Consider the following 26,397-nt stretch of genomic DNA (forward strand, 5'->3'; position numbering starts at 1 on the left):
CCCTGAAGGTGTATGCTTTCAGGGTGGAGTATCGGACCGGGCAGGAAAATACATATGGCAGATTGTCACCGTTCAAGGTAATTTTAAAATATTATCCTATGGATCTTTTCCCACATTGTCACTTAAATGTGTAGTTGCACTTGAGAATGAGGATAGGCATGGGGGAGCAGAAGAGGTTGTGTTGTTATATGGCAGTGCCCTGGATTTCTACTTTAGCTGGCCTAATTAATGTTACAATTGTTCCAAAAACTACAGAGTAGGAGTTTAAACCCTACTATTGTCCTGTCATTGTACCAAGGCAAAGAGGAGAGTTCACCAAAAGGACACATTTTCTGTCCCATTAATTGTTTTTTTAAAGAAGCAGACTGACCAATCAAACCCTTGACCTTTAAAGGCAGTATCCATTCTAATCTGATTCTTTGGTTTAAACGTGCTTCTCTCTTTTTTTTTTGTCTCCTCCCCTCCCTCTCTGTCTCTCATACACATACATAGATATGTGCAAACATCTTTGCCCTCTTATAAAGGAAGGGGATTCTAAAATCAAGTGTTTCTTTAATGCTGCACATGGGGGAGAAAAGAAAGAGAAAGACATTCCCAAAATCAGTCCAATGTAAGCCTCACACACAAGGCAGAACAGGGCAATGAAGCCTATTTCTTCTCTCCACTTCAGTTTGCGGGATGACACAGAGATTTGTTTATTTTTATTTTATTTAATCATCGCCTGTGGAATTCATGCAAAACCTTAAAAGTTCTAACTATGCAGGCTCTAGAAATGCCCTGTCCTTTTAGCCACAAGAAATCAGAAATCGCCTGTCCTTTTAGCCACAAGAAAATTAAAGTACATGGTCTGGTGGGGGGAAGGATTGGGAGAGAAAAAGAAGGCTGAAGAGTATTTCCTGTTGCTGGTGTCTCTATTTTTCAAGCAGGAATAAAGGTTAGATTCATGGAAGTGTGGCCATTTCTTTTCTGGCTTTCTATTCTTGCCATCTTGTTTGCTCTCTTTTGACCTTATATCAATTCTGGGACCGATTCTCACTCCCACCACTCCTGTCCTTGACTTATACCATCCACCAAAATTGCAAAGCTAACTTGGGGAGGGGTCTCCCCTTCTTGCCCTCTTCCTCCCCCTAAATAAAAATTAAAGAAAAGTGGTTTTTTGTTTGCTTAGCTAGCTTTCCACAGAAATATACACAAAGATCAATATCGTAGTGACACCATTACATGAAGCAACCTTAGTGTGAACCAACTGGAAGACCAATAAACAAGAAAGGGAAGCTTTCTCTTGTGATTTATTACAGGCACAGAAGAGTATGGTTGGTTGAGACTGGTGAAGGACTGCACTGCGTGGCTTTTCCATTGCAAGACAGAGCAATCGAGAAAGGACATGATAGGGAAATTCTAGCTTAGCCTTTCTAGCCTAATGCCTTCCAGATTTTCTTGAACCCAGTTTCCTTGTTAGAAGTCGTGGAAAGTTTTTCTAGATTTCAGCAAATACAGCTTTTGGGGAAATCTGACTCTCCTTAAAATGGGGAATGGGCTAACCAGGGATGTTGGTTGGAATAGGGAAGTTGAAACTATTTTTGAGCACTGTGGAATTTTGCAGATGTGTTTGAAGCTGCTATCTAATACTCCCCATTCCATAAATAGCCTTCAACAATGGATGCAAGACCACTTCTTTAAGATCATGTATGCTTGGATCACAGCTGAGCCTGCTGGCCACCAACAGGCCAAGGTGTCTTCTTCCTGGTATGATTTTAGTACAAAATAAGCCACATCATGCTGAAATCCAGCTGAATTCAGTGGGATGGTTTCCCACAAATTGGATATATTTAGTTTCAAATTACATAGGGGAGACATTGATTGACTTGTCTCATTAACTGCAATCAGACCTAAGAACAGTTAAAGAAAGCCATTTTCACTCTACTGATTTTAGCATCTTCTAGAATCGTCCAGCTGTACTGTAATGATAGAAAGCCTATTCTCATTAATGATACTCCTCTAGTGATGACTTGAAATGGTCTATGGCCGTGTGTGTGTGTGTGTGTGTGTGTGTGTGTGTGTGTGTGTCCCACAGAATAGGCCTGAAGCAATAGGAGCTTGACTTGACTCCTAGGCAAGTCATTCTCTCTAGCTCAACCTACCTCCCAGGGTGGTGGTTGTGGGGAAAATAGAAGGAGGAGGTTGTGTTGGATATGTTCAGTGTCTTTAGATATTTGGGAAAATAATACATTTTACATAATAAAGGATTTTTTAAAATAAAATAAAGGATACAAATAAATGAAAATAAAACAAATAACCCTGCTAAAACTTAGTCCAGCTCCAGCCCAATGAAGCTTAGTTGCAATTTGAGTTGTTGTTATCTGCTGGCCAAAATGTTTCATACCTTTCATACCACATTTCAGGAGAATGTTGGCCTTCCATGTGTTCTCTGTGGATTTGATCAAAGGTTGAAGCATTTCCCTTCCTAGAAGAGTGATAATATTCCTGCACAATTAATCCGGATTTCATCACCTTCCATATCACTCAAAAAATGCCATAAGACAAGGAATTATGGAGCATTTGATAGCCTTTCTTGGAAGGGCCTGCCTATCTGGAACTCCCATCACAGTGCCATGGCTGGAACAAAAACCCAACTATGCCCCTACCTGCAGCTGATAATACAAATTCGAATCCCAGGGACTGATTTGGGGGGGACGGGGAAGCATGTTTGGTTATTTCATTCTCCCCTAGTTTGATACTCCCCCTCCACCCTGTGCATTATTGATGCCCAAACGACCTCTTCTAAAACTGAAAACTGCCAGAAAGCAGAGAGAAGGGCTCAATAAGCGACCGAAAAGCTTCTGCTAGGATAGATAAAGGTGTTGCCTCTGTTCTCGGAGTATTGAAATTTTAATCTGGGAAGAGGGACTGGGTGGGGTGGTGGTGGTGGAGGGGCATCACGTGACAGGTTAAATAATTAATGCCGGTCTCTAGCAATGAATCGGTGGACGTCAGTTCTCACTCGTCGAAGTGATTCTTTCCGAAGTGAATGGTAGCTTCCTCTTTCTTACTCACAACTCTTCCACCCCACAATCTTTTCGTTAAAAAACAAAGCCAAACCTACCCGCCAGCCTTTCTGATGTCTCTTTGCAAGAGTCTTTAAGCCTCTTAATGAGGGGGATTGAGGAGGTTTGGTAAGTACGTAGGGACCAGCCTTGCTCCTTGATCGAGGTTCATTGTTTGAAGCTGGCTTGTTTCGGGGGAGCAGTTTTTACCAAAGGTTGAAATTTCGCTGACAAACGGCTTAGCGGTCAGTTCTGCCATCCGGGCGATTCATTTTTCTGCGAGGCGAAATCGATGTGATACCTCGCTTCTGGTCCTCATTTCTCCCTGGAGAAGGTTGCCTGCCCCCGCGGATTTTGGTGGCTGGCTCTAAATTTTCCAGGGCTTCATAAATTACCGGCTTCTCCATCAGGGCCAAACAAGAAACGGGAGAGCAGCAAGCACCGTGAGAAAGGGGAAGGGAGATGAGGGTGGGTGGCAGTCCACACTGAAGTCTGGGAGGGAGGCATTCTTCCTAACTCTTAGTTAAGCCGAGCGATTTACTACGGAATGAAAATATCGCTATTAAGGGTCGATTTGGGGATAACGAGAAGTTATCATCTTCCGGTAAGAGCTCCGAGGCTACTTCGCAACTTTTGAGATGGGAAGAAGACTCCTTCCAACCGCTCTGGCAGCCTAAAATCTCACGGTGTGCTATTTAATCGTTCTCCAATACACCCTAAATTTCTGAGGTCAGGAATGAATATTTAATAATAAACGTACAAAGGGAAAGAGGGTTCAACCCAAACCAGGAAACTGATGTGATGGTTTTAGAAAGCGATGCTTGCTTTTTAAAAATATTTATTTAAAGGAGATAATGGGGAAATAGTAGAAAAATGGGGAGGGAGGACAATGTTGTAGTAGCCGGCGAAGCCGCGTGAGTACTCTCAGTTTAGCAGTATATATCTGATGCAACCCATGGGCAATTCTAAAAAGCAAGGCTCGTTCAGGGGGGAAAAATACACCCCCTTCCAATAAATTACTATGGCTGCTTTTCTCTTTCTCAATGAATGTTTAGCCCAAAAGATGACATTTTATTACTTCCTACCAAACTCTACCTCTAGGCAAAGGAACCAATTACCGAAATCCAAATTCTATAGGACAACGTTTTCCCAAATGGAACAGGGCCTTTTAAAAAAACATTCGCGGCAATGATCCTCCAAAAGAAAGATGGGCCAATACTGGACACTCACTTCTACTAGCCACGTGAAGAAGGATCATGCATGTTTCTTTTAAAACCTGCTGCTGATAGAACCAGAGGAGGAAATATGGATAAGACACCCCATGATTAAATATGGTTGAAGAAAACTTACTGTTGAGGTCAATAAGCTTATCCCGATGCACTATTTTTAGAAAGGGACCCACAGAAGACAGACACACAATTATTCTAACTCTCCTGTTTCCAACTTCCCACTCTTTTAAAAAATTATTATTCTTGATTCTGAATCAGTGTTGATATTATCTCATGGCTTTATTTGACTAAATGATGCTAAGCAATGATTTCCCAGACACATAACAAATACATGTTTCTGATAAGAATTCTATTCAAGAGGTCACGAATTGCAAAACTATTTTTCAATTTCATCCATACTGTTGCAAACAGCATCACTATTGGTATTACTATTATCCACTTCCTTTTACTAATGCTTTTGCTTTGTTTGTTCTATAAGCAAAATTAAAAAAAGTTGATTTTGCTAATATTGTATCTTTTAAAGTTGCTAAACAGTCCTGTTCCTTCCCTTCACTTGAAATTAATATCTATAACTTCAATACTGTTTAATTGTTAGTTTATCTGTTGCCTGTTCTTTTTTTACAGCACTCCAGGGCACGGGAAAATATGATTTAAAGCAGTATACAAACTGGAAACAATTCTGTCCTGTGGCTGGAAAGGCGAGGAGGTAAGGACCTTGTTGGAGGTGGTGGGAGGAAATTAAACCTCTTGTACAACAGTTTAAAATAGTTTCATGTTGCAGAGAAGAGGACTTGGTTTGCCAGGACTTGTTAGAGAGGTAACTGCAGAGTTGGGGTTTGATAAATAGCTAAATCGGTTGGAATTTTCTTCACTGTGGTCTATTCATCTTTCTTGGTCAGTGAATGCCCGTCTTGTTAAACAAAGAAATACACAGAGCTTAAGTAAGAGCAGTTCTCTGAGCTCCATTCAAATCAGGCAGCTTTGCACACCGGCTGGAAAGAGCCAAAGAAGTAAAGGGGTATTATTGAATATGCATTGGGGGTTGAGTGTCAAGATATAAGACCAAGTTGATCATTAAAAGGTTTACACTGATGGACTGTTGATAGTGTTTTTTCTTTCAAAGTGTCACCTAATTTTGGAATGTTTTGCATTAATATAGGAGAGAAAGAACAGAGTTTTAGATATATATATTTAAAAGCGGGAATATTATCAATGAGTCTTGATAATACTTCTAGGAATGTGGAGGATCACTTTTACTTTTTAAAAATTCCTTGGAAAGCCTTTGGATGCAATGAAAATGGATTGATTGAAAACTTTGTTGTACTCTACTTTTGATGTTAAAGTTTAAATTCTCATTTCATTCAAATTTCTATCAATGTTAAAAAGATTGTTCCACCAGGATTTCAGACTAATGTATGTGGGTGGTTATTTGAATTGTCTGCTAAAATTACTCATAATTGAAGCAGAATTAGGTTAGTACATGCTTAAAGATAGCCATAAAGTATAATGTTACAAGGGTTTGTTATGCTGATATAATAGCTTGTTCAGATTCTTCCTTTTAAAGAAGCCCTAGAATCTTGAGGGCTGTTCCAAAATAAAATATTGTATTTCAATATAAAAATATTTAGAAGGATAGAAAATTAAAGATGCTTATTACTTAGGTTCTTGAGATTTAATACATCATCATTCCAGACCCAACTTTCAATGTTCTAACTTAACTTTTTATATATATAAAAAAAAACCCTTTATTTATTTATTGGTACAAAATTTATTTATCCTTCCCCACATTTCTCTCATAAGAAAATTGAATAGGTACAGTTAGCTAATAATAGTCATATCTCTTCCAATGCTGGAACAGATTCTGCAAATGGAACTATAAAACTAATCCCCCTCCCCCAAACACACAAACATACCTCAGCTATATACTTTAATATAGAATCTTGTTTCTTTTTAGGTATAAATGTTAATGTAAAAGTTAAAGGTAAAAACAAAAACTAGCCTCATATACCACACATATTATATGTAAAATGTTAAGGCTGATGTTAAAAAAATAATTTTATTGTAAATAGATACCTGACATACACACGTCCCCCCCCAACACACAACACACACACACACACAAAATCTCCAAGGTTTCAGTATTGTAGATATTTATTTGACAGGAAGTCCTACTGAAATCAGTAGGACGTATAATAGATATGAATATGATTACTCTTGATAGTTTTAGCTCAAGTAGAGATTAGGAACTGATCATGCTTAGATCCAAAAATCTTAGCCATTTATTTGGAAAGCAGTGACCAAGGATATCAGTGCCTTTCTCTTTTTTCTTCCCAAAAAGTTTGTTTGAATCCCAGCTCAGATCTGTTACATGTTTCTCCAGCCTGGATTCTGTAGCTGCATGAACAAGTTTATCTTCACTCTGTATCCCCAAATAAATGTAACTTTTTTAGCTCTCCTAAAGTGTTCAACTCTCTAGCTCTTTGAGGTGGTAGAAAAACATCATGGTGAATTTCTATCAGAAAGACAAAAAACTAGATGCCTAGAATGTTTTTTTTTTTTTTAAATAGTCACATACGTCTTCAATGAATTAATAGTTCAACAGCAGTTTTCACATTAATACAGCACCAAGCAACAAATTCAGAGAAATTAGATCTTTGAAAATCAAAGGAAGATTTTCTAGGTAGGCCTGTAAATTGAAGTTGCACCTTAACTTTTGGATAATCATGATTGCTTTGGAGATTTCTTTTCACTTTTGACTCCATGCAAAACTGTTTGCTTATAACTAAAGGTTGACTTTTTTCCTGCATTTCTTCTCATTAACCATTAATTACAGTTTCATGTTGTCCAAAAGGGTCTCTTGACTGGGCTGAAACATTGCCTTATATAACCTGTAAAACCCTTCAGAGCAGAAAGTTGCTCTTGGTTTCAGATTAGCTTTTGGCAGCAGAATTCTGAACAATGGTTGTGCTGTAGAAAAGCATATGCTAGCTTTTAAGGTTGTACAAATGCACTATAATTTATGGCAGACTTAGGCAACAGTCAAAGGGTTGTGTTCTGCTTTTTGGAGGGTTTAATTCTAGGCACACTTACCTGAAAACAAAGTCATGAAAATGTCCTCCAAGGAAAATGTGTTTTAGAAAAATTCTTTTGTTGACTTCAGTCAATTTGCTTTTGCAACTTGCTGAAGTCTGATTTCACAACAGTAAATGCAACTTGTTCCCAAATAAACATGCATAGAATTGCAGTGTTTTAGCAATACTTTTGTTCTCCTTTTAAGACAACACATGCCTATTTGCCAGTTTGAAAATATCTTTCCTAAGAGTCAGAGACGCTGAATATCCAATCTTTGACTGGGGAATTCTCTGACAAATTGGGGGAAAAAAATATTGAATTCACGTGCTTCCATATTGTTGCTAAACATGTTTTTTTTGCCCTGGTGTAACCATATCCAGCAATCTCTTAGTCAAGCACTCTTAAAATTAATTTACAATTAAAGAAAGTTGTGGGATTACTCACAATTGAACCATAAGTTGGAGGAGACTGGTGGAGACTGTAAATTTCATTTTCTCACACATTTTAAATTCATAACAAAGAGAGGGACTGGAAAGAGGAGAAACAGCTTGACAGAGTGTTGAAAGAAGCAGAAGGCTAAGAGCTTATTCTCATGGTTCAGTTGAGAGGAAATGCCGTGGTAAGTAGAAATTATCCATTAGAACTACCAAAGTGGACCTAATAGAAGAACTAGCTTGTTTCTTCATTATTAAAAGTATTTAACACCTCCTAGGTTAGAAGACACTATGGAAATAAATTGTCCAAAAGCAAAAACAAAACAATTTCTTAAGTTCACTTAAAAGTCGTCTTATGGTCCTTCCTCTTTGTTTTCAAAGTTTTTGGTCCTTAGACAGTTATATTATTATTATTATTTCTTAAACATTTCATTGCTCTAGATAGAACCTTATAATTTTGCACATCACTCAAGTATTTGCATAGGAAATGCCTAAGTGCTAGTTGAATGAGGCTGCCCAAAGTTTTGGTAAAATTTAGATCTACCTTCCAGCAGGCAACTGCTGTCCTCCTCCACCTCCTGGGCCATTAACAGGACAAGGACAGTTATCCAGTAATTTCTATTATAATGTCCTTTGTCAAGTAATTTAAACTCTGGTGTTTCGTGTGGGTGTTGAGCAAGCCCCACTCAATAGACTTACAGAAGAGGCTGGGATGTGGGATGTCTGAAGGACTTCTCTGCAGAAATCCAGATGAAGTTCATCTGCTTTGTGCCCAGTGCCCTTCCTCTCCCCCCCCACCTCTGAAGGGTCACCAGAGAGGTTTCATTCTACTGGGCATCTGATTAGCCTTTGATGAAAATAATTCTTCTTACCTTCCCTCTAAAACTTACATGGGGGAAAAATCTTAATATGTGGGTTGGGAGGATAATAATAAACGTCTCCAGCTCATGATTTTCCCCTCCCTCTTCTGAAATGCCCTTGCTTAAAGCTTAAAGAGGAAAGAAGGGAAAGCAAACACACGGTCTCTCCCTCGCGCGCACACACTCACATATGCGCGCGCGTACACACATACACCAGAGGCTCTCGCTTCCAGCCCTGATTCCTTCAGCGATTCCCGATTTCAAATAAAAGGATTTAAGTTGACGTATGACCACGTGAGCACATAATACAGCGCATTATTGTGCCATTTGGAGTGGAGACCCGGACTGGCTTCGTCTGCGATTACGCTTCCCCACTTTCCTTTCAGAGCAAGGACTGCTTTCTGTTATCCATCGCCGGTCCCCCTTCCCCGCCCCCCGAATGCTACGATCACTCTCGGGAAGTCTCCGTTTGGGCTACCGCACTTGATCCTGATGGAAAGGTTATTATTGCCCGGCTGTTAGGGCGAAATGCTTCGTTAAAACAAAAAAACAAAAAACAGGGAGACAGAGAGAGGATGGATTTTATTTTAAGGTATTTCCGTTGATTGTTCCTGGGGCGCGCGCGACTTCCAGAGGGGCTAAGCAAAAGTCCGGGGGGGAAAGGCTTAAGAGGGCTGTGGAGAGCCGTTCGCTTCGCCTTCCTCTTTGTTTCGCTGGGCTTGCGAGGTTGGGAAAGGGAGCTTTGCAATGAGCAGAAAGCTGTCCCTACTCAAAAGGTTGCGATTCCTGCGTATTGTTCCAGACTGGGTCTTTTTGTTTTTATTTTTTGCTAGATGTTATAGAGGTTCCTTTTAAAACTCAAAATATGGAGGAAGAAGAGAGGCTTGTTTTGATGTTGATTATTATTATTATTATTATTATTATTATTATTATTATTATTATTATTATTATTATTATTATTATTATTATTATTATTATTATTATTATTATTATTATTATTATTATTATTATTATTATTATTATTATTTTCATGAGTGTTTTGAGCAATGTCATGAAACTGTGATTATAGCCAGAAACTAAGTGCTTTCTCTTTCTTTCTTTCTTTCTTTCTTTCTTTCTTTCTTTCTTTCTTTCTTTCTTTCTTTCTTTCTGAGGGCCTTCAATAGGATATATATGCAATTTAGCTGCCATTTTATTTGTGATGCATGGTGATATTATTTTTACCAATATCCCACCTAGCCTGTGCCAGGAAAACCTTTACCAATCCAGTATAGAAGTAAGGTGTTCCTCCCTCCCCCATTCCATTTGCATCTTCACTCATCTCGCTGGGAATGAAAGAAAAGCATCCATCCATCCACGCACCATAATAATCAATGAGATTCTTTGCAGGGCTATATATGCTTGAACAGGATTCTGGAAAGCAGCAAAAGCAGAAGCATGCCTTCCTCTGTCTTTCCTAAAGGTTTTCATTACCTATCACCAAATTCTAACCACTTATTCATTCCGTATTATGGGAGGAACTGCCCCCTAAATGGAACAGAGAGAGGGCATGAATGCCCTCCTTGCTTTATACAAGGGGACAAATGTTATATAAAATTGCATCCACCACTGAGTCCCAGGATTGCTAAAGGTCAGAGTGCTGACTGTTGATTTATGTTGCCAGTGGGCTGGGAGCAGCATGCTCGCCTTCACTCTTCTATGCTTTCCTCATTCTTTTATTGGCAATTGCAATTATTCAACTTAGGGTTCGATTTTAAATGCATAAAGATTTAAAGTATCAAAAATAAAACTTTTTTTTAACCAACATGGTATGGATATTTAATAGCAGAATATGTGTGACTGCATCTTTCTGTATATGCATGTATATGAGAGAAACATACATGCATACACATATGTAACTTAGTATAAATTAACTCTCCTTTTCTGATCTGCCAAACAAGCAGGTCTGTAGTATATCTGCAAAATTAACCACCCATAACTCTTTATTATGTATCTCTGAGTATTTGTCTGTTAGTGTGTAATTAAACAGAATTATTTGGCAATTCATAGTATTTAAAAGTAGCTGTTTTAGACAAGGGAAAGAAAATTAGATTTTACATGGACCAGACCCAGCTGCGAAGAAAGGGGAGAGCGTTAATTTTGGCTCAATTATTTTGTCATCATTTTGTATGATTTATGGCCCAGTTCCGGAAGATTTTGACCCAGTTAAAACAGCCATAAATAATGAATCCCAATCCCGAGACCGTGTTTGTGCTCTGGAGTTTAAAAGCGAACAGTTGAGTAAATAGAGACCCAGGTATCAATGATGCTGATATGATAAACTCTACTTTCTAGGTAGAAAAAGATTTAAAATGCTGTCCATATCAGGAAACAAGTCCCATATAATTAATGATAATTCCTTCCAGGGAAAGATTTGGTAGATTTGGAACGTTAGCTGACCTGAAGTTTAAGAATCTAGAATCATATTTCTCTTTCCAGTATTTTCTTGCTTACAGAGCTTTGGTTTATTTTATTTCTTACACCCACCCATATGCACTTTTTAATAAGGTATGCTATTTCCTATTTGCTGAGCTGATAAGGAAACTTGCTTGGGTTTTTTTTTTCCTTAGCGAGAAAACATTTATTTCCAAACTTTGCTTTGCAAATGCAAGGTAGCTTTTGTTTTTGAGGAACAACCCTCATCCCTACCTTGCTTCAGAATAAGAGGCTCTTGAACCATTTAGATTTACATTGCTTTAAGTCCAGTTGGTCCAGCTTGAATCTAAACGGAGTCTGGCTCTTTACATGGCAATAAGAGAGGGGATATTGCATTAATGCAAAGGTACCTGTAAAATGTAGTAGCAACGAGGGAGAAACTCAATAACCAGAACAAGAATCAAAATTCTGAAGGTCCAGTAGAGCTAAAGAAAGAGACAAAGGGGACGGGATAGCTTTTACCAACCATAAAACTAATAAATGGAAGACCAAAGGAACAATGCCACCTATTAATTTGATACTTTTATTGGAATATTGGAAAATTCTCCTTCCTATTTGAACCTTTATTTGCCTTCTAGGGGAGGGATTTTAGTATTTGCTGATTCAGGCACCTTCCTAGTGAAATATACTCAGAATTAAGCAAGGTGAACAAAATACTGGCTGTTGCCTGCATATATATATATATATATAGGGGGAAGAAACTGGTGGGTTGAACATCCAGTTTTCTCCCCAAATTCTCTCTGGAGAGAACTTTCTTTGCTAGCTCCACCAAAATAATTGGCCTTCTTTCTTCTTTCTTTTTTGTGGAGGGATGGCAAAAGGTGGCGGGGGTGGGGAGATGGAAAAAGGTCATATCAGCATTTTTTCAGAAGAAAACTATAGGGCTGATCGTTGACAAAAGCGGCGGTTTTTTGCATCGCCACTGCCAAGCAGGGAGGGGGTATAGCAAAACGGCTGACCGGCGAATTTTGGTCCCCGCTGTCGTACCCACCTCCTACGCAGCAGCTCAGCTTTCTGTCTTTCATGTGGAGTCCTCGCAATATGCTCTGAGAAGCAAGTGTTTTTTGTTGGGTAGCTCTGTTTACAGCTTGGCGCAAGAAGCTATAAATCTTGCCTCGCCATAAATGACAAAAACCATTGGTATGCATAAGAGGCCACCCTGAACTGAAAGTACGTGTGTATGTTTGTGCGTGCATGTATAAATCTCTCCTTTCCCCCGTTCTGCTTTGTTTGGGGTTTAAGGTGACAGTGCAATTTAAAGAAACTTCTTTGTATTTTCCACACCTTTGGTAACGAAGGCCTGTCAAAATCGCACTTAGCTCTTATTCCAGCGCCAACTGGCTGATTTTCTGAGGCAGTTTAAAACCTCCTGGGTTTTGTTGTTGTTTTTATTTTTTTGTCTGTTTTGGTCTCTTTATACCCCACCCCACCCTTCCACGTGAATGGGGGGGAGAAAAGTTATTTAAAACTATCCTTCTTACTGGTGTTATTTTAAACGTCAGACTAATTGAACAAGAGAATGGCCGGAAAGTACAGAAAGGGAAGGAGGAGGGGGAATAGAAGTGGAAAAAAGAAAGGTGAAAAGAACAAGAGAGAAAGAGAAGCGGAGAAAGAGAAAGAAGAAAAAGGAAAACCAAAGTTACCAAAACAGCAGTGCTGAGCAGCATGCATGCCTATGGCCGTGAGTATTTGTTAAATAATGTGATTTGAAACACAAGAGAGGTAGGCAATAAGAGACTGACTAAGTCATTAATCCGACTTTGCTTTAGAAAGTCTTGATATGTTTCAGCTGACTAAGAAATTGTGCCTCTTATTTTCAAATAAATATTCGCACTTCCAAAATATTCCTGGGGGTATGTAGCCTCGCAATTACACCTAGCCTTTATTAGTGGTTGCTTTAGTTACTTAGAGCTTAGTTACAGTTACTTGGAATTAGAACCTTGATCATTATTTAGTTCCATCGACATGGAAGGAGTCGGGCAAATTTATTTCACTGGCTATCCATCCAGGCATTATTTCTGATTTCCGCTGAACTCGGAGCCAGATTCTCCTTCTGTCCTAAATATTAACTGCTGTTTTGTAAACGGATGGCTGTGCTGTTTCCTCGATGATGTGCATGTGAATGTTTGCCTAAGGGAAGGACAACCGGAGAAGAGGGGAAGTGGGCATCTGATGACGGTCACCTACATTGTTTGAATCCTCCCCGTTAAAAGAGCTGTAGAGATCGCCCTGGATTATGAGGCAGACCAGAAGTCTACTTACTATTGTGTGTGGTGGAGGTGGGGATAATGTTTATCTATATGTGGCATACTTCCAGATTTTAAACTATGCCTTCCGTCTCCCGAACCTGTCCAGAATTCTCTATGTTATTCATCAAACTGTTGCCATACTGGTGTGTGAAATTTATGTTTGTGTGTGTTTCTCCCTCTCTCCTTCTCCCTCTCTCTCCCTCCCTCCCCCTCCCCCCTCCCTCCCCCCTCCCTCTCAAAGGTCTGGGGGGGAGCGGTGACCTTTTTGTGAACATCCTTTGTCTCGATTAGCATAATTTTCCTGGCCTCTAATGCCTCTCTGGCCCTTCACTCTTTCACTGCCTCTTTCTTCTCACTCCATCCATTCCATCTCCCCCCCCCCATGTCTCCTGCCTGCCCCGGACTTCCCGAGGCAACTGCCTCCTTTCTCCCAACAAACGCCCCCTTGGGCGTGCAAGGTTGCACAGGCAGCCCTCTGCCTTTTCCCAGTGATCCGGTCTAGAAGAGACTTGTCCGAGGGTAGCGAGGCACGACTCTCACTCGGCCCCAGGGGTGAGGTGGAGGGCGTGGAGGTTGGGGCCGGAATGAGGTAAGGACAGGGCAGGGGGGGGGGCACTTCATCAGAGGCAAGCTGAAGAAAGACCTTCTTGGGTGTCCCCTTCCTGGTGAAGGCAGGCGCCTCCGGTTCTGATTCTTGGGCTCGTCCTGGCAGAAGTGACTTAAACTGTTCCCCATCCCGGAGGGGCAGAAGGCACTTAGTTCTCAGGGCGGAGGGGTTAAAGGGAGAGGGCCCGATCCCCGGGCTGGCAGGGAATGACTGTCGCTTAGCCTCCAAAGACCAATACTGGCTTCCGCCTCAGTCGTCAGAATTAAGGTAAGCAAGCCCCAAATACGCGGCTATCAGTGGTGAATGCCGGAGTTTATGTCCTGGTTGATTTATGACCAGAGACTTAAATCTCGGTTCAAGAAGAGTTCACAGGCTGGAGCTTCCTTCCAGGCAGTGACGGATAGACCATTTCACGTCGAGTTCAGGCCGGGTGCCCCTCTCCCCTCAACTTTTCTTTATCTGGCAGGAAATCTCCGGCCGCCGAGAGGAGGCCAGCAGTGGGGAAGTGGGTGGGGAATGTTAGTAGGGTTCCCCCCCCGCGTGGACCACGATTTACAGGAGGGGTGGGTAGAAGGGTAAGCCAGACAAGCGCAGAGAAAAAGGACTCCAAACTTGTACCCAGGTCTGCTAGCCAGCTCAAGAGAACACTGGTGATTTTGGATTCAACCCGGTAGTCTCTGCAAGAACTCCAGAAACTCCTGTGCATGCACGTTTATTTTCCTTGCCTTGTGGATCGGGCCAATATAGTGGTGATTGGAAGGCTGGATTCTTTGTCTGGGTGTTGGTGGGTGGAAATCAGTCTTTCCAAGAAAACTTTGCACCGCTTCCGAGATTTCAGGGAAAGACCTCTCCACCAAGTGCGGATCTCACTTTTTTCTTATACACCCCTCCCCCCAAGTATTCCTGAACCAAAGTTGCCATCCTATGCAGGCTTTTCAGAGAGCCAATCTCATTTGTTATAATGGGTCTTCCTTCTGAACTGAATAGGAATAGGATTGAGCTGTAAAATTGCCATCGTGGCCACGGGTGCAAGAAGTATGTTGCTTTTAATCAAGTGGGAACAGTTTTTGGAATAAACTTGTGTCAGATAGATGCCATAAAACAACAACAGTAACAACCAGGCATCAGCCTACAGGTTGGCAAAATAATCCACTATTACTAGAAAGTAATTACTAGAAAGTACGAGTATGAGTTTGAAGTCATACTTTGAAGTCATTGGGTTTGCAAACAGACTTTTTGGTGATGGAATAGTGCTTCTACAAGTTTCCCTCAGTGGCTGCTTTTTGGGTTTTCCTATATTTTCATTCTCTTAAAACAAGCATTTACTTTTAGTGAAACAATTCTGTATAACATGTGAACCTGTGTATTTTTTTTTAAATCTTTAAACAAAAGCCATTTCCTCTGTTGTGGGCATTGTTGTCAACTGCTTTTTGTTTGCACTGACTATCCACAAGCAGGAAGGGGGCTACCCAATGGTCTCACTCCAAAGTCACTTTTGCTCATTCCCCCCCCCCCCTACTTACAAGCAAAAGAGACTTCGGAGAACTCTTGTAAGAGTTTTTTCTAAAAAGTGCAGAAAGGAAAAAGCCAGAATCTTATTGTTTCACATTTCTTAATTCAAAAAACGAAATAAACATTTCCACCCTACCCGCTCTCCCAACAAAAAGGCAAAAGTGTTAGAAGTCTGAAATTAAGAAGGGTTGTTTGAAAACAGATAGTAACGTTCAAGCTCCCCAGTCAAATTCAAAGTAAAGTTCTGGAGTTTAAAGTAAATTTACTCCTAAATCAGATGAAGCCAGTTCCTACCCAACCTAAACTACAGCTGAAATTCATCTTCTATATTTTTCAATATAGGTTGTTTATTATAACTTTTGAATGACGTGATTGTTGTTTTTAAACCAAGCAAATAATAAAAAGAAGATAGCTTCATCCTTTGTCGAAGGAATCTGCCATCTGTAAGAGGTTTATTAAATCAATCTGCCTCTCATGTGTGCCTTGTTCTGAAAGAAACTTGAGTGAACTGAAATCCTGCAATTAATTTGAGTATGCTTGTGAGGTGATAGTGTGTAATATATCCCTCCAGCAAAATACCCTGGCAGCCCATTGTTTTGACTGGAACTTGAGTTGGGAATGTTTGTGTGAATATGAGGACTTTGGAGAGAAGGCATGGAAATGATAGGCTCTAAACTGGCGGTTCAGATGATCTGTAAAAAGTTCTTCAATTGCAGATAAGGAGTCCTCTGAAATCCCACCCAACCTCTTCTCTAGCTGATTCTGCTCAGACAGGTAAACAATGTTGAGTGAACAAAAAATATTTGCCTGGTTTGTAAGAGTGTTTGTGGTTTTGTGCACCCATTCCTCTGTCTGCATCCAAATGACCTCCATACATCAAATGACACTGCAATCTCAGCGACAGAACCTATTATGGTTGAGTTAGGAGGAAGGTTCAAGCTGTGGTCATGGAGATGGACACTATCGGGTGTGCCTTTTTCCAGATATTCGTGAATATATTCATGAAGGAGGGAAAGGGGAAAATAATAATTCAAAACATCTGATTGACTGTGCAACCAACCATAATAGTAATAATGTCATGTTTGATACACCCTCAAATAATTAGACCGGGATCCTGCAAGGACACAACCAACCAAAGGGACAGGCCTGAAACTTCCCACAAAGGAGCGCTAACTGGAAGATAATTTCTGACTGTTACCCGTTTGCTACATGTGGAGACTATTGGATGATAGAGGCCAGATTTGTGTCCCTGTCTAAACTGGCAGCAGTTAAAGCTAATTTATGCGCAGGAAGTTGGCTGATTATTAAACAGAGAAAGCTCGGGATATCCCCAGCCACTGTGCAGTTTCATCACACGAGGGTCATTATGGGTTCCATTTATCAAACCTTTTGGTTTCCTAGCCAACATTTCATGAGTTCGAACCCCTCCAGCGCTGGATTGTTGAGTCACTCTTCGTGGTGAGCCTTGAAGATGCATGTATTGATTTTTCTTTAAAGGGCATTGTATCCAACCCTTTAAGTAAAGTACAGCAAGATTTTCTTTTTCTTTCAATAAATAAGGGAAACAATATGATATTGCTCGAAAGGAAAGCAAAAGGAAATCGTAAGTGGTGCTTTGAAGCGCTTCATAGTCTTAAATCAGTTATGGAAAACAATCTGCTCCAACCTCTTTCTTATCTGGAGGCCATTTATTGCAGTGATCGATCAGAGCCCTTTTTATGGGAGAAAAGATAAAACAATTCTTAGCCTGCATGTGGATGTGAGTGTGTGCGTGATTAGAAATCACCCAATTCTACTTTCTCTTGGATCTGTAAACCACACAATCTGGGCTGCCAGTAAATCTCTGCATATCTCTTTCTATTTCTCCCTCCCCCTCCTCTTACAGAAATTCTCTTCGCCTTCAGGCCAAGTCATGCTGCTAAATATTGCTGACCACTTTTTCTGTTATGGCTTTCATGTCACTTAGCTATTGAAAGTAAGATGGATTTGTACTATTTCTCCACTCTCCTGTGCTTTCCCTACACCCTAGGTCTACAAGGAGAGGCCATTGGAGGAGATACGTCACGTGACAGAGTGGTGCCAATGTTATTCTTTAAGGGTGTCAAGACCCTGTCAGTTTATGAAATAAATATTGGGAAACAACGAAATGCAAAAAGCGACCTACTACGACAGCTCTGCGATCTATGGAGGCTATCCCTACCAAGGAGCAAATGGTTTCGCTTACAATGCTAGTCAGCAGCAATATCCTCCGCCTTCTGCTTCTGCGCTGGTGGAAACTGAGTACCATCGACCTGCATGTTCTTTGCAGTCTCCCGTCGGCACCAACAACACTGTGTCCCATCACAAGGCCAATGAAATCAGCGAGAGTTGTATGAGAACCATCCCCAGCCAGTCTCTCCAGCCCCCAACCCTACCAGAACAGCCCCAGCAACAGCCTCCGACCCAACAGGCACCACCACTGCCCCCTCCTCCTCCCCCCTCTGTGTCGCCACCTCAAAATGCCACTGCCAACAGCACCCCTGCCAATGCCACAAAGAGCTCCATCCTGAACTCCCCTACCATGTCCAAACAAATCTTTCCCTGGATGAAAGAATCTCGGCAAAACACCAAGCAGAAAAACAGCAGCTCCAGTTCAGGTAATGGAATAGGGGAGGGTTAACTGGAGAAAACAGGAGGGTTCAGTGTTTACTAGCACAAGCAGCTGATCCACCACTCTCCAAAGTTCTGCTAAACTTCTTGGGAGCCCTGCCTGCCAAGTATTTCATGGTGTCAGGAAAGAGATGAAACTTCCCCACTGTTTTTGCTGGGAAATTGAACCTGTACAATCTCTTGAGATCACAAGCATTATTTTATTTCATTTGTGCATACGCACACAAGCCCATCTCGAGAGAGTCGGGTGATGAGAGAGGCTTCAGTTTGCTTGATGGTGACCTCTGTTCAACTCTGAAAAAAGAATGTGAAGTTCCCTTTGCTTCTCTCTTTTCAAGCTTGGATGCCTGTTAGAATCATCTTCAACATTCCATACTGCAGCCTCTCCCTCTCCCTCTTTGGCAGCTATTAAACCAGAGCCAGATATGTACAAGCCCCTGGCCTCTCTTCCACCACTGTTAGCACTTTTTTTTTCTTGATTCTATTCCAGCAATAAGCCAGCGACCTAGTCCTGCTGAAGCGTAATGAGAATAAAATAGCTCATCATTATCTTCAGTCAAGATCAATGCTTTGTTTGATATTCATAACCTCCTTTGATTTTAGCTCACAGACTGGCAGCCTTATAGGAATGGGAACAAAGCTTAGGTTTCTTTAGCACTCTGCAGTCAGGTCCATAAATACATTATGGGTGGATTACAGTGTTTATCTACAGTGTTATTACATAAGTAAACCCAAATCGATGAGAAAAGTATTAGCGTCCTTTTTTCCCCAGGCATTTGGCTTCTACTTATCGTTACTTCCACAATTTATCTTGGACTGAGAAAGTAGATTCTAAACATTTTTGCAAATGTTTTCCTCAATGCATTTCTAATGCTATCACAGAGTAAAATCAACTCTAGTCAGGCTTTATTATTTAAAATATTCAGTGCTCTATGTTCTATATTTCTCTCTCTCTCTCTCTCTCTCTCTCTCTCTCTCTCTCTCTCTCTCCCTCTCCCTCTCCCTCTCTCTCTCTCTCTCTCTCTCTCCCCCTCCCTCCCTCCCTCCCCCTCCCTGCCTGCCTACCTACCTATCTATCCACACACACACATATCTTAGTTTACCAAACCAGAATCTATCGTCAATCAGAATACTAAGAGTAGATGCTAAATGCTTGTATTTGGAAATAGCAGCTACAAAGCCTTTTGGGTAGATATGCTTTAGGCTGCAGCCTTATCTCATCATTAAGTCCAATAGCCAGAAGCCTAGATACATAAATTAAGCTTAAGCATATAAAACTTGAAAGAACAACTTATATCTTCCAAAATACTATCCTCTAATAATCAAAGTAGCTTCAGCAGAGGTTTCTTCGCTAATGTGAAGAAAAGTGCAGGGCATTTTTAAAAACACCTTAGTATTCTCCCTCCCTATAGACAAGTATTCTCCCTCCCTATAGACACAGGACAATTAAGTAAATAAATAATAAACAGTTTACCCTTACATGTATTTAAAAATCGATCAAGACAGGCTAGGTTTACACTTTAAGAGTAGGGAAGAAAGTGTCCTCCAGTTGTTTTGGATTACATCTCCCATTATATCTCTAAATTGCTTGAGAGAATTGAGCCTGATGGGCTTTGTAATACAAAGCCCCTTCTTGGCATCAAACAGTATATCCCTTTAAACTCAATCACAGATTTGGCCTTGAAATCTCTTATTTCATTCTATTCTTTTCAATGGGCTGAAAATGGCTTTAAGCCAGGAAATATTTTACTGCAGGTGTGTATCCGAGGTTATCTTAAGAAGAAAGTGGAGGGAGAATGAATGTTTGCTATCAGGATTATATTTTGATTTTACTGATATAAGATATCCATATTATTGACAATAATCCAACTCAAATAACACGGAATTTCTGCGGTTTTGCGCTGAGGCAGAGTAGTCTGACAATCATTAGCTGCCTTGTTTATCTTTCTTGTAAAAATTACATTTCCGAGGAGCTGTTATTTCTAGTAGTTTTTGAAGATTGCGTGGTTCCTTTTCTAGAAATGGTTGCTTCAGGCAATTATTACTAGATCATTAAAATGGGAGGGAAAAGATCAGAATATTCTCTAGCCTGATGGTTTTCAATTCTTATAATCCTCACTCCAAATAGCTATTCTGGGGATAAGAAATTAGAAGACATATATTTGGAGGGTCCTAGGTTTGAAAGGATCAGTAATGTTGCCTCGGTGCTCTTCTTATGAAAGCTTGCTAGCCTCAGTATGAGGGAGACACTGACCATTCATCATGATTGATTCAACACAGGATAGTTCAATGAATGGAAGAACACCACATGTACTTTGACTCAGGCAGCAAATGGCCTTTGATCAGCCTTCCTTCCATTTAAATACATTTGCTATTTGTTTGGGCAGAGTGAGCCATTCTAACATTAGATCTCTCAGAATACTTGCAAATTTAGCAAGTAGTAGTTTATTATTATTTCTGGTCATAGTATGCTAGGTATCATCCTACTTATTTTGTTCTTTGTATGATTTATGTAGGTGAGAGTTGTGCTGGTGATAAAAGCCCCCCAGGGCAAGCTTCTTCTAAAAGAGCTCGCACAGCTTACACCAGTGCCCAGCTGGTAGAACTGGAAAAGGAGTTCCACTTCAATAGATACCTTTGCAGGCCAAGAAGGGTAGAGATGGCTAACCTCCTAAATCTCACTGAAAGACAAATCAAAATATGGTTTCAGAATCGCAGGATGAAATACAAAAAGGATCAGAAGGGCAAAGGCATGATGACCTCTTCTGGAGGACAATCCCCAAGCAGAAGTCCTGTCCCTCCAGCTGCTGGAGGCTACCTGAATTCTATGCATTCCCTCGTCAACAGTGTTCCATATGAGCCCCAGTCACCGCCATCTTTCAGCAAGACTCATCCGAATACCTACAGCATCACTACATCATATCCGGCTCCTATCAATAACTGCCCTCCACCTCAAAAGAGGTACGCCGGAACTGCAGCAGTGACACCTGAATATGACCCTCACTCTCTTCAAGGCAATGGTTATGGCAATCCGCATATACAGGGAAGCCCCGTCTATGTTGGGGGCAATTATGTGGATACCATGGGAAATTCAGGACCATCTATCTTTGGGCTAACTCATCTCCCTCATCCATCCTCCGCCAATATGGACTATAGTGGGGCAATGGGCAACAACCATCATCATGGACCTTGTGATCAGCACCCAACATACACAGATCTTACTTCTCACCATCCTTCTCAGGGAAGAATTCAGGAAGCACCCAAATTGACCCATCTGTAATGTAACATTGATTATACAGTGAGTCTTAAAAGCTTCCCAAGTTTTTTTAAAAGAAATTGGAGGGGGGGACCCAACTTTTAATCCACCCCCACTGCGCTACCCAATACAAACAGTTTTATTTGCTTTTGGGTTTTATTCTGATGTGTTTTCCTTTTGGTAAAATGCGTTTTCCAGTTTATGTGACGTAGCAATATTTGTTGCTTGAATTGCTCTCTAGTTTCAATAGTGGATATTTATCTTCTTGAACTCTTGCCTTGTGATCTTGCTTTGAGAGTATACATAGGCTTTATACTCTTACCTTTGACTCTTTTATCAAAACAGGGTATTATGAACAAATTTTCTATACAGTTCTTAAATGTGAATTTGTTCGTACAAAATCAATCCCGTCTGGGAAACATTTTTTATTTTAATTGCACTTCTTTTAGATAATAAGAAAAAAGGGCGCTTGGACAGGGGCTCCTGAGCAAAATGATTAATACGTGTACGTCTTTAATCGTGTGTATGCTGGTGAATTTTCAGATTTATTTATATTTTTTGGAATAATCTAAGTGTTTAAATTTTTTATTTATCCCCATCTGTTCATATTTATATATATGAAGATATTAAAAATAAACTTCTTTACCCTGAGTATTCAGGAAATATTGACTGGCTGTATGTTCAATGGCATACAAAGAGAATATCATTTGAAAAAGGAACCAGAATTCTTTTATTTTTTTTAAAAAAGAAATAATGCAATAAAATCTCTAAAACAACACATCAAAGTAGAAAAGTAATGGAGGTATATAGATAATCTAATTAGAAAACGGGTAAACTGGGATTTGATAACAAAGGATCATGGTTTTGTTTTCAAAAGGATACACTCACTTCTTAAAACTAACTTACTAAATAAAAGCTTTTATTCTGAATAATAGAAATTTATGATAAATCATTTGAATGCCATCCTCCAGTCCGAATCCAAAGACAAAAGGAGCGAGTAAAAGAACATCAGGAACGATTGAGCCCCCTGAGTTTTAAATGCACAGTCAAGCTTTTAAATCCCCCCCAAGACCTCTCTTCCTTCTGACTGGACTTTTAAAGCTGCCAAAATTTTAAGTATTTCCAGAAGGTAGGCGCGCTTCTCTGTCGCCTTAATATCGAACAATGCCTCCTCCAGCACCATCAAGGCTGGTCCAACAAGCGTTCCGGTAGTTCGCGTTTGACTCCAGACCCAGAGACAGATTCACCGAGTAATTTTCCTGAGTCAGCGCTTGCCTGGCGACCTCTCCAAAGAAGAGCCGCACTATACAGGGCGCTTAAACTGTTCCAAGCTGGAAAAGATCCCGATTTCTGACCGTGGCTGATTGTCGGCATCTCTCTTTGCAGATTTTTTTTTTTTTTTTTGTCGTAGGTGGTCTCAGTCTCTCGTCTTGTCCACGGCTGTTCTCCTCTTCAAAGTGGTGGACTCTGCTCCAAGACTAGCGAGCTGGGGGAGAAACAAAGGCTGTTTCTGAAGGAGCCTCTTCCTCGAACGAAGAAGCTCAGGTGCTTCAACATTTCTCTGGAGGCCGCAGGCTGCCCGGCTGCAGGCTGTTTTCCCCTGTTGACTGGGGAAGCTCTCGGTTTCTTCTCGCCTCCGCGCGAGGAGAAACGATCGGAGTTGTTTTACCCGCACACTTTGCCCCACGGGACAAAATGGACAATCGAGAAACGGTGGTGGACAAGTCTTGTTGTTTTCCTAAAGAGAACGAAACTGAATTAAGAGTCCGTGGACTTAAAACGAGCGTGTGGGCTCATGTTTGGTATGGCATGGATTCAAAGCACATTTGTTTACAGGCAGATACAATTTATCATCCCATTAATGAAGAAACGGATTCCGCAACAATAAATCTGTTCGCGAGGCGACTTGGGCAGCTTTGAAAGAGCTTATAGTTTTCCCCCACACCAACTAGGCTGCTTCCCCTCTCTGGCTACAGGAATTGCAGAATTGTTATCATTCCCGCACATCTTGTTAATCTAATTTCCTTTCACATCCCAATCTTTCTCATTCTTTCTAGAAAGGGTTAGGGGGAGGGGGAGGGTGGAGAATAGAAAAAAATAATTTATATAATATAGGTGAATGTATAGAATCCCTCCCACTCATAAATACATACGCATACACACAATTTCTAAACAAGCGTTTGATGCAGCCCTACCAGATCCTTTCTGTCCCTCAAATACATCTGTGCTAACAAACATGGAGAATCCATAGAGGGAACCATTCCCCCCACCTTTATTTCCAAACATAGAAAACATGTAATTTTAACATGGGGTTCATCGCCTGTCTTGAATTTGTTTAGGAAGACCTCAGTATGTATATGTATATGTATATGGGGGATATGCCACCGTATGATCTGGTTATTTTGTTTAATCTCAATAAATTTGCCATCATATTGGTTTCCCTTTCTAAAATATTATATCGGTCTTTATTTTTTCGCTAAATAAAATATCTCTGGTATTTTTCTTCTTTCTTCTCCTCTGTATCTGAAAAACTGGGCCCAGTGATTGTGCAATATAATAAATTCCTCGTTCTAATTTTGCATTCTATACTTACTGCATTTTATCTTCGCTGAACCATTTTTCTCTATACTTAGCAGCTGTGTGGCTCCAGGCTGAATAGGAAATAATCAAATCTATTGAAAAAGCAAAACTATTTAAAAGATAATTATTAGAGTGGAGGAATCAGTTTGAAACTTCTATCTTTTGGGAAAAGATTAAATAGAAAGGGACTGAAGGGTTAACCCCCCCCTTTCAAAATTAATTGAAGGGAAAAATGCATTACATGAATTTATGGCATTGACGGGGAAAGAAAGAGAGAAAACTCTGCTATGAGGACAGAAAAACTGACCCTTAAGAAGGTATATAAGACAAAGGAAGTGGGTTACCACCCCCATCCCCGTGTTCCAATCTGATTTCAAAGACAATTATTTATCCCTTCCCTTCATCCTGCATATAGTTTAGCTGCACGAAGAAAATGTGTGTTCTTACAGAAAACACAGAAGTAAGAAAAGAATAAAAATTGCTACTTTAAAAAAGACAACCGAGAAGAAAAGCTCTTTGTTCCGGGTAGTTTTTCTATTAGATTGCCTACTGGAAAAGAAAAGAAAACCCACAATCCAGCCTACAGAAAATAAAAACAAAAATCTTCCCAATATCCCTTCCCACACCAATTCAACAAACAAAGCCTCAGTGAACCGAATTGCCCCAGCCGCCTCCCTTGCTCGCCTTACCTCCTTTATGGGGTTCTTTTAGGTATAACATACAGAAGCTGGGGCGCACACAGGCGCGCGCAGACACACACACACACACACACACACACCAGCAACGCCTTGCTGTTACCATCAATATTCCATAAATAAATAATGAAATAATATCCTTAGGCCTGTGGCTGTCTTCCAGGCGAGTTAAGCTGAAGTTTCTACCCTTCATTGAGAGGGTAGAGTAAGGTGGGATCCGTTTGGAAAAAATATGCAGCAGCATCTCTCTTGCTTATTTACTAGAGTTTCTTCCTCCCCCTCAACAACCTTTCTTCTTCTTTGCTCAGTCACATTTCATCTAGGAAAGGGCATGAAGCTCGAAATGTGTTCTTAAGGGCCAGAAGCTGTCAAGGCATTTTGGCCGAGAAGATTGATCACGCCTAGATTTCAGCAGAGCTTTGTTTGGAGTAAAGCAAGATTTTTTTTTAAAAAAAAAAACCCAAACCCAACAACATATATACCCTCTTTCCTCCCCCTCTATTCTTAAACAATTTCCATCTGAATTTTATGTTAAGATTATTACAGTATCTCACCCCTCCCCCTCACCAGCTTTCCTTCCATATTGGAGAAGGTGGGGGGGGGGATGACTGATTCACTCAAAAACGAAAAGGCCTGCTGTTCCTTTTCCTTCTGCTCAGATGTGCTTCATCAGAAGATGAAGCAATCAGTTTATTATTTGAACCATCGTAAATAATTCTCAGCACTAACTCGAAATCTCAAAATGGGGGACATATAGGGAGTCCTTGAAATGCGTAGGAATACTTCTCTCTTCTCTTCTCTTCCCTTCCCTTCCCTTCCCTTCCCTTCTCTTCTCTTCTCTTCTCTTCTCTTCTCTTCTCTCCCTGGCATCTTTTGCTTTGGAGGAGAGGAAATACCCTTTTCTGTTCCTTGTTACTGAATCCCCCTGTTCCTTCCATTGTTTCCAGCCCCCCTCCTTTCATTTCCCGTTTTATTTGAGGCGATTGAAGAATCATTCTGTCCAAGTCTTCAGCGTTGTTGAATGAGCAAATCGAAAGAAAAGCAAACAAAAATGGTGTCGGTCAAACAATCTTATTTGGAAAGGGGATCCGTTTTATAGTTCTTTCCTACAGGATTGATAATAATTTTTAAAACTGATATTAAATTTCTTTCGCCATCAAGATTACTTCCTTACCTGACCCATTTTTATTGTGGTTAAGGAGAAACAGTGAGTCAGGGTCAGCTGATTCCAATGTCGTTTGTGTTAATACTTTGATTTGTTCTTGAAATCGACTGCATTTCTGTGAAACATACTTCTATGATTTAGGTGTTTGATGGAAATGCCTATGATTGTACTATCCAGTTCTGCCCAGCCAACTCAAGATATGTACATGACACAGCTGGACTGACTTCTACTCTTCTGCATATGGAAGCGAAGTTCCTGGAGAAAATTCTTTCCACACAATGGATACATGCCAAAATCGGTCCCCAATTGTTCTCTGTACTGTACCGTTCATAAAAGTGGAGCACCCCCACCCCCTGAGAAATGCAGAAAGATGCCAGGTCTTGAGGAGGGGTGGGAAAACCCACCTTGTCCTGGTGCTTGTTTTTAATTTTAGGAAGTAATTATTTATTTCTTTAGGACTGGTGGTGAAGGGAAGAAATACAAATAAAATGCAAATCTGAAGCAGGGCTCAACGCTTGGCAACCCAGGCCGGGTGCAACTTTCTGATGCGGTTGAGATGCGGAGCCGGCA

General features: G+C 40.6%; 1 protein-coding gene and 1 long non-coding RNA gene across 14 annotated transcripts; one reads left to right on the forward strand and one right to left on the reverse strand.

Annotated features, from left to right (window-relative positions):
• The first annotated feature begins 25 nt into the window (after positions 1-25).
• HOXA3 (homeobox A3) lies at positions 26-23,973 on the forward strand. Of its 13 annotated transcripts, none has more exons than XM_081933388.1 (4): positions 26-77; positions 4,898-4,979; positions 17,512-18,118; positions 20,648-23,973. In XM_081933388.1, the coding sequence occupies exons 3-4, from the start codon at positions 17,629-17,631 to the stop codon at positions 21,409-21,411; spliced, it is 1,254 nt and encodes a 417-aa protein (XP_081789514.1). In that variant the 5' UTR covers positions 26-77; positions 4,898-4,979; positions 17,512-17,628; the 3' UTR covers positions 21,412-23,973. The 13 variants fall into 13 exon arrangements, with proteins under 13 accessions (XP_081789514.1, XP_081789516.1, XP_081789509.1 ...); XM_081933390.1 differs by lacking the exon at positions 26-77 and adding an exon at positions 2,974-3,031; XM_081933383.1 differs by lacking the exon at positions 26-77 and adding an exon at positions 2,995-3,173.
• On the reverse strand, positions 22,286-25,698 carry LOC309381996. Its single transcript, XR_014173609.1, has 2 exons — positions 23,981-25,698; positions 22,286-23,125 (listed from the first exon to the last, which is right to left on the reverse strand). It is a non-coding gene; the product is annotated as an uncharacterized lncRNA (long non-coding RNA).
• Between the last annotated feature and the right edge of the window lie 699 nt (positions 25,699-26,397).

The sequence above is a fragment of the Natrix helvetica genome (genome assembly GCF_964273705.1).
Source record: "Natrix helvetica genome assembly, chromosome: Z".
NCBI lineage: Eukaryota > Metazoa > Chordata > Lepidosauria > Squamata > Natricidae > Natrix > Natrix helvetica.

What these genes read in the sequence shown, in the direction of transcription:
- HOXA3 (XM_081933388.1), top strand. Translation starts at nt 17,629, where the DNA reads ATGCAAAAAGCGACCTACTACGACAGCTCTGCGATCTATGGAGGCTAT. An exon ending in AAACAGCAGCTCCAGTTCAG is followed by an intron (nt 18,119 to 20,647) that starts GTAATGGAATAG and finishes TGATTTATGTAG; the next exon opens with GTGAGAGTTGTGCTGGTGAT.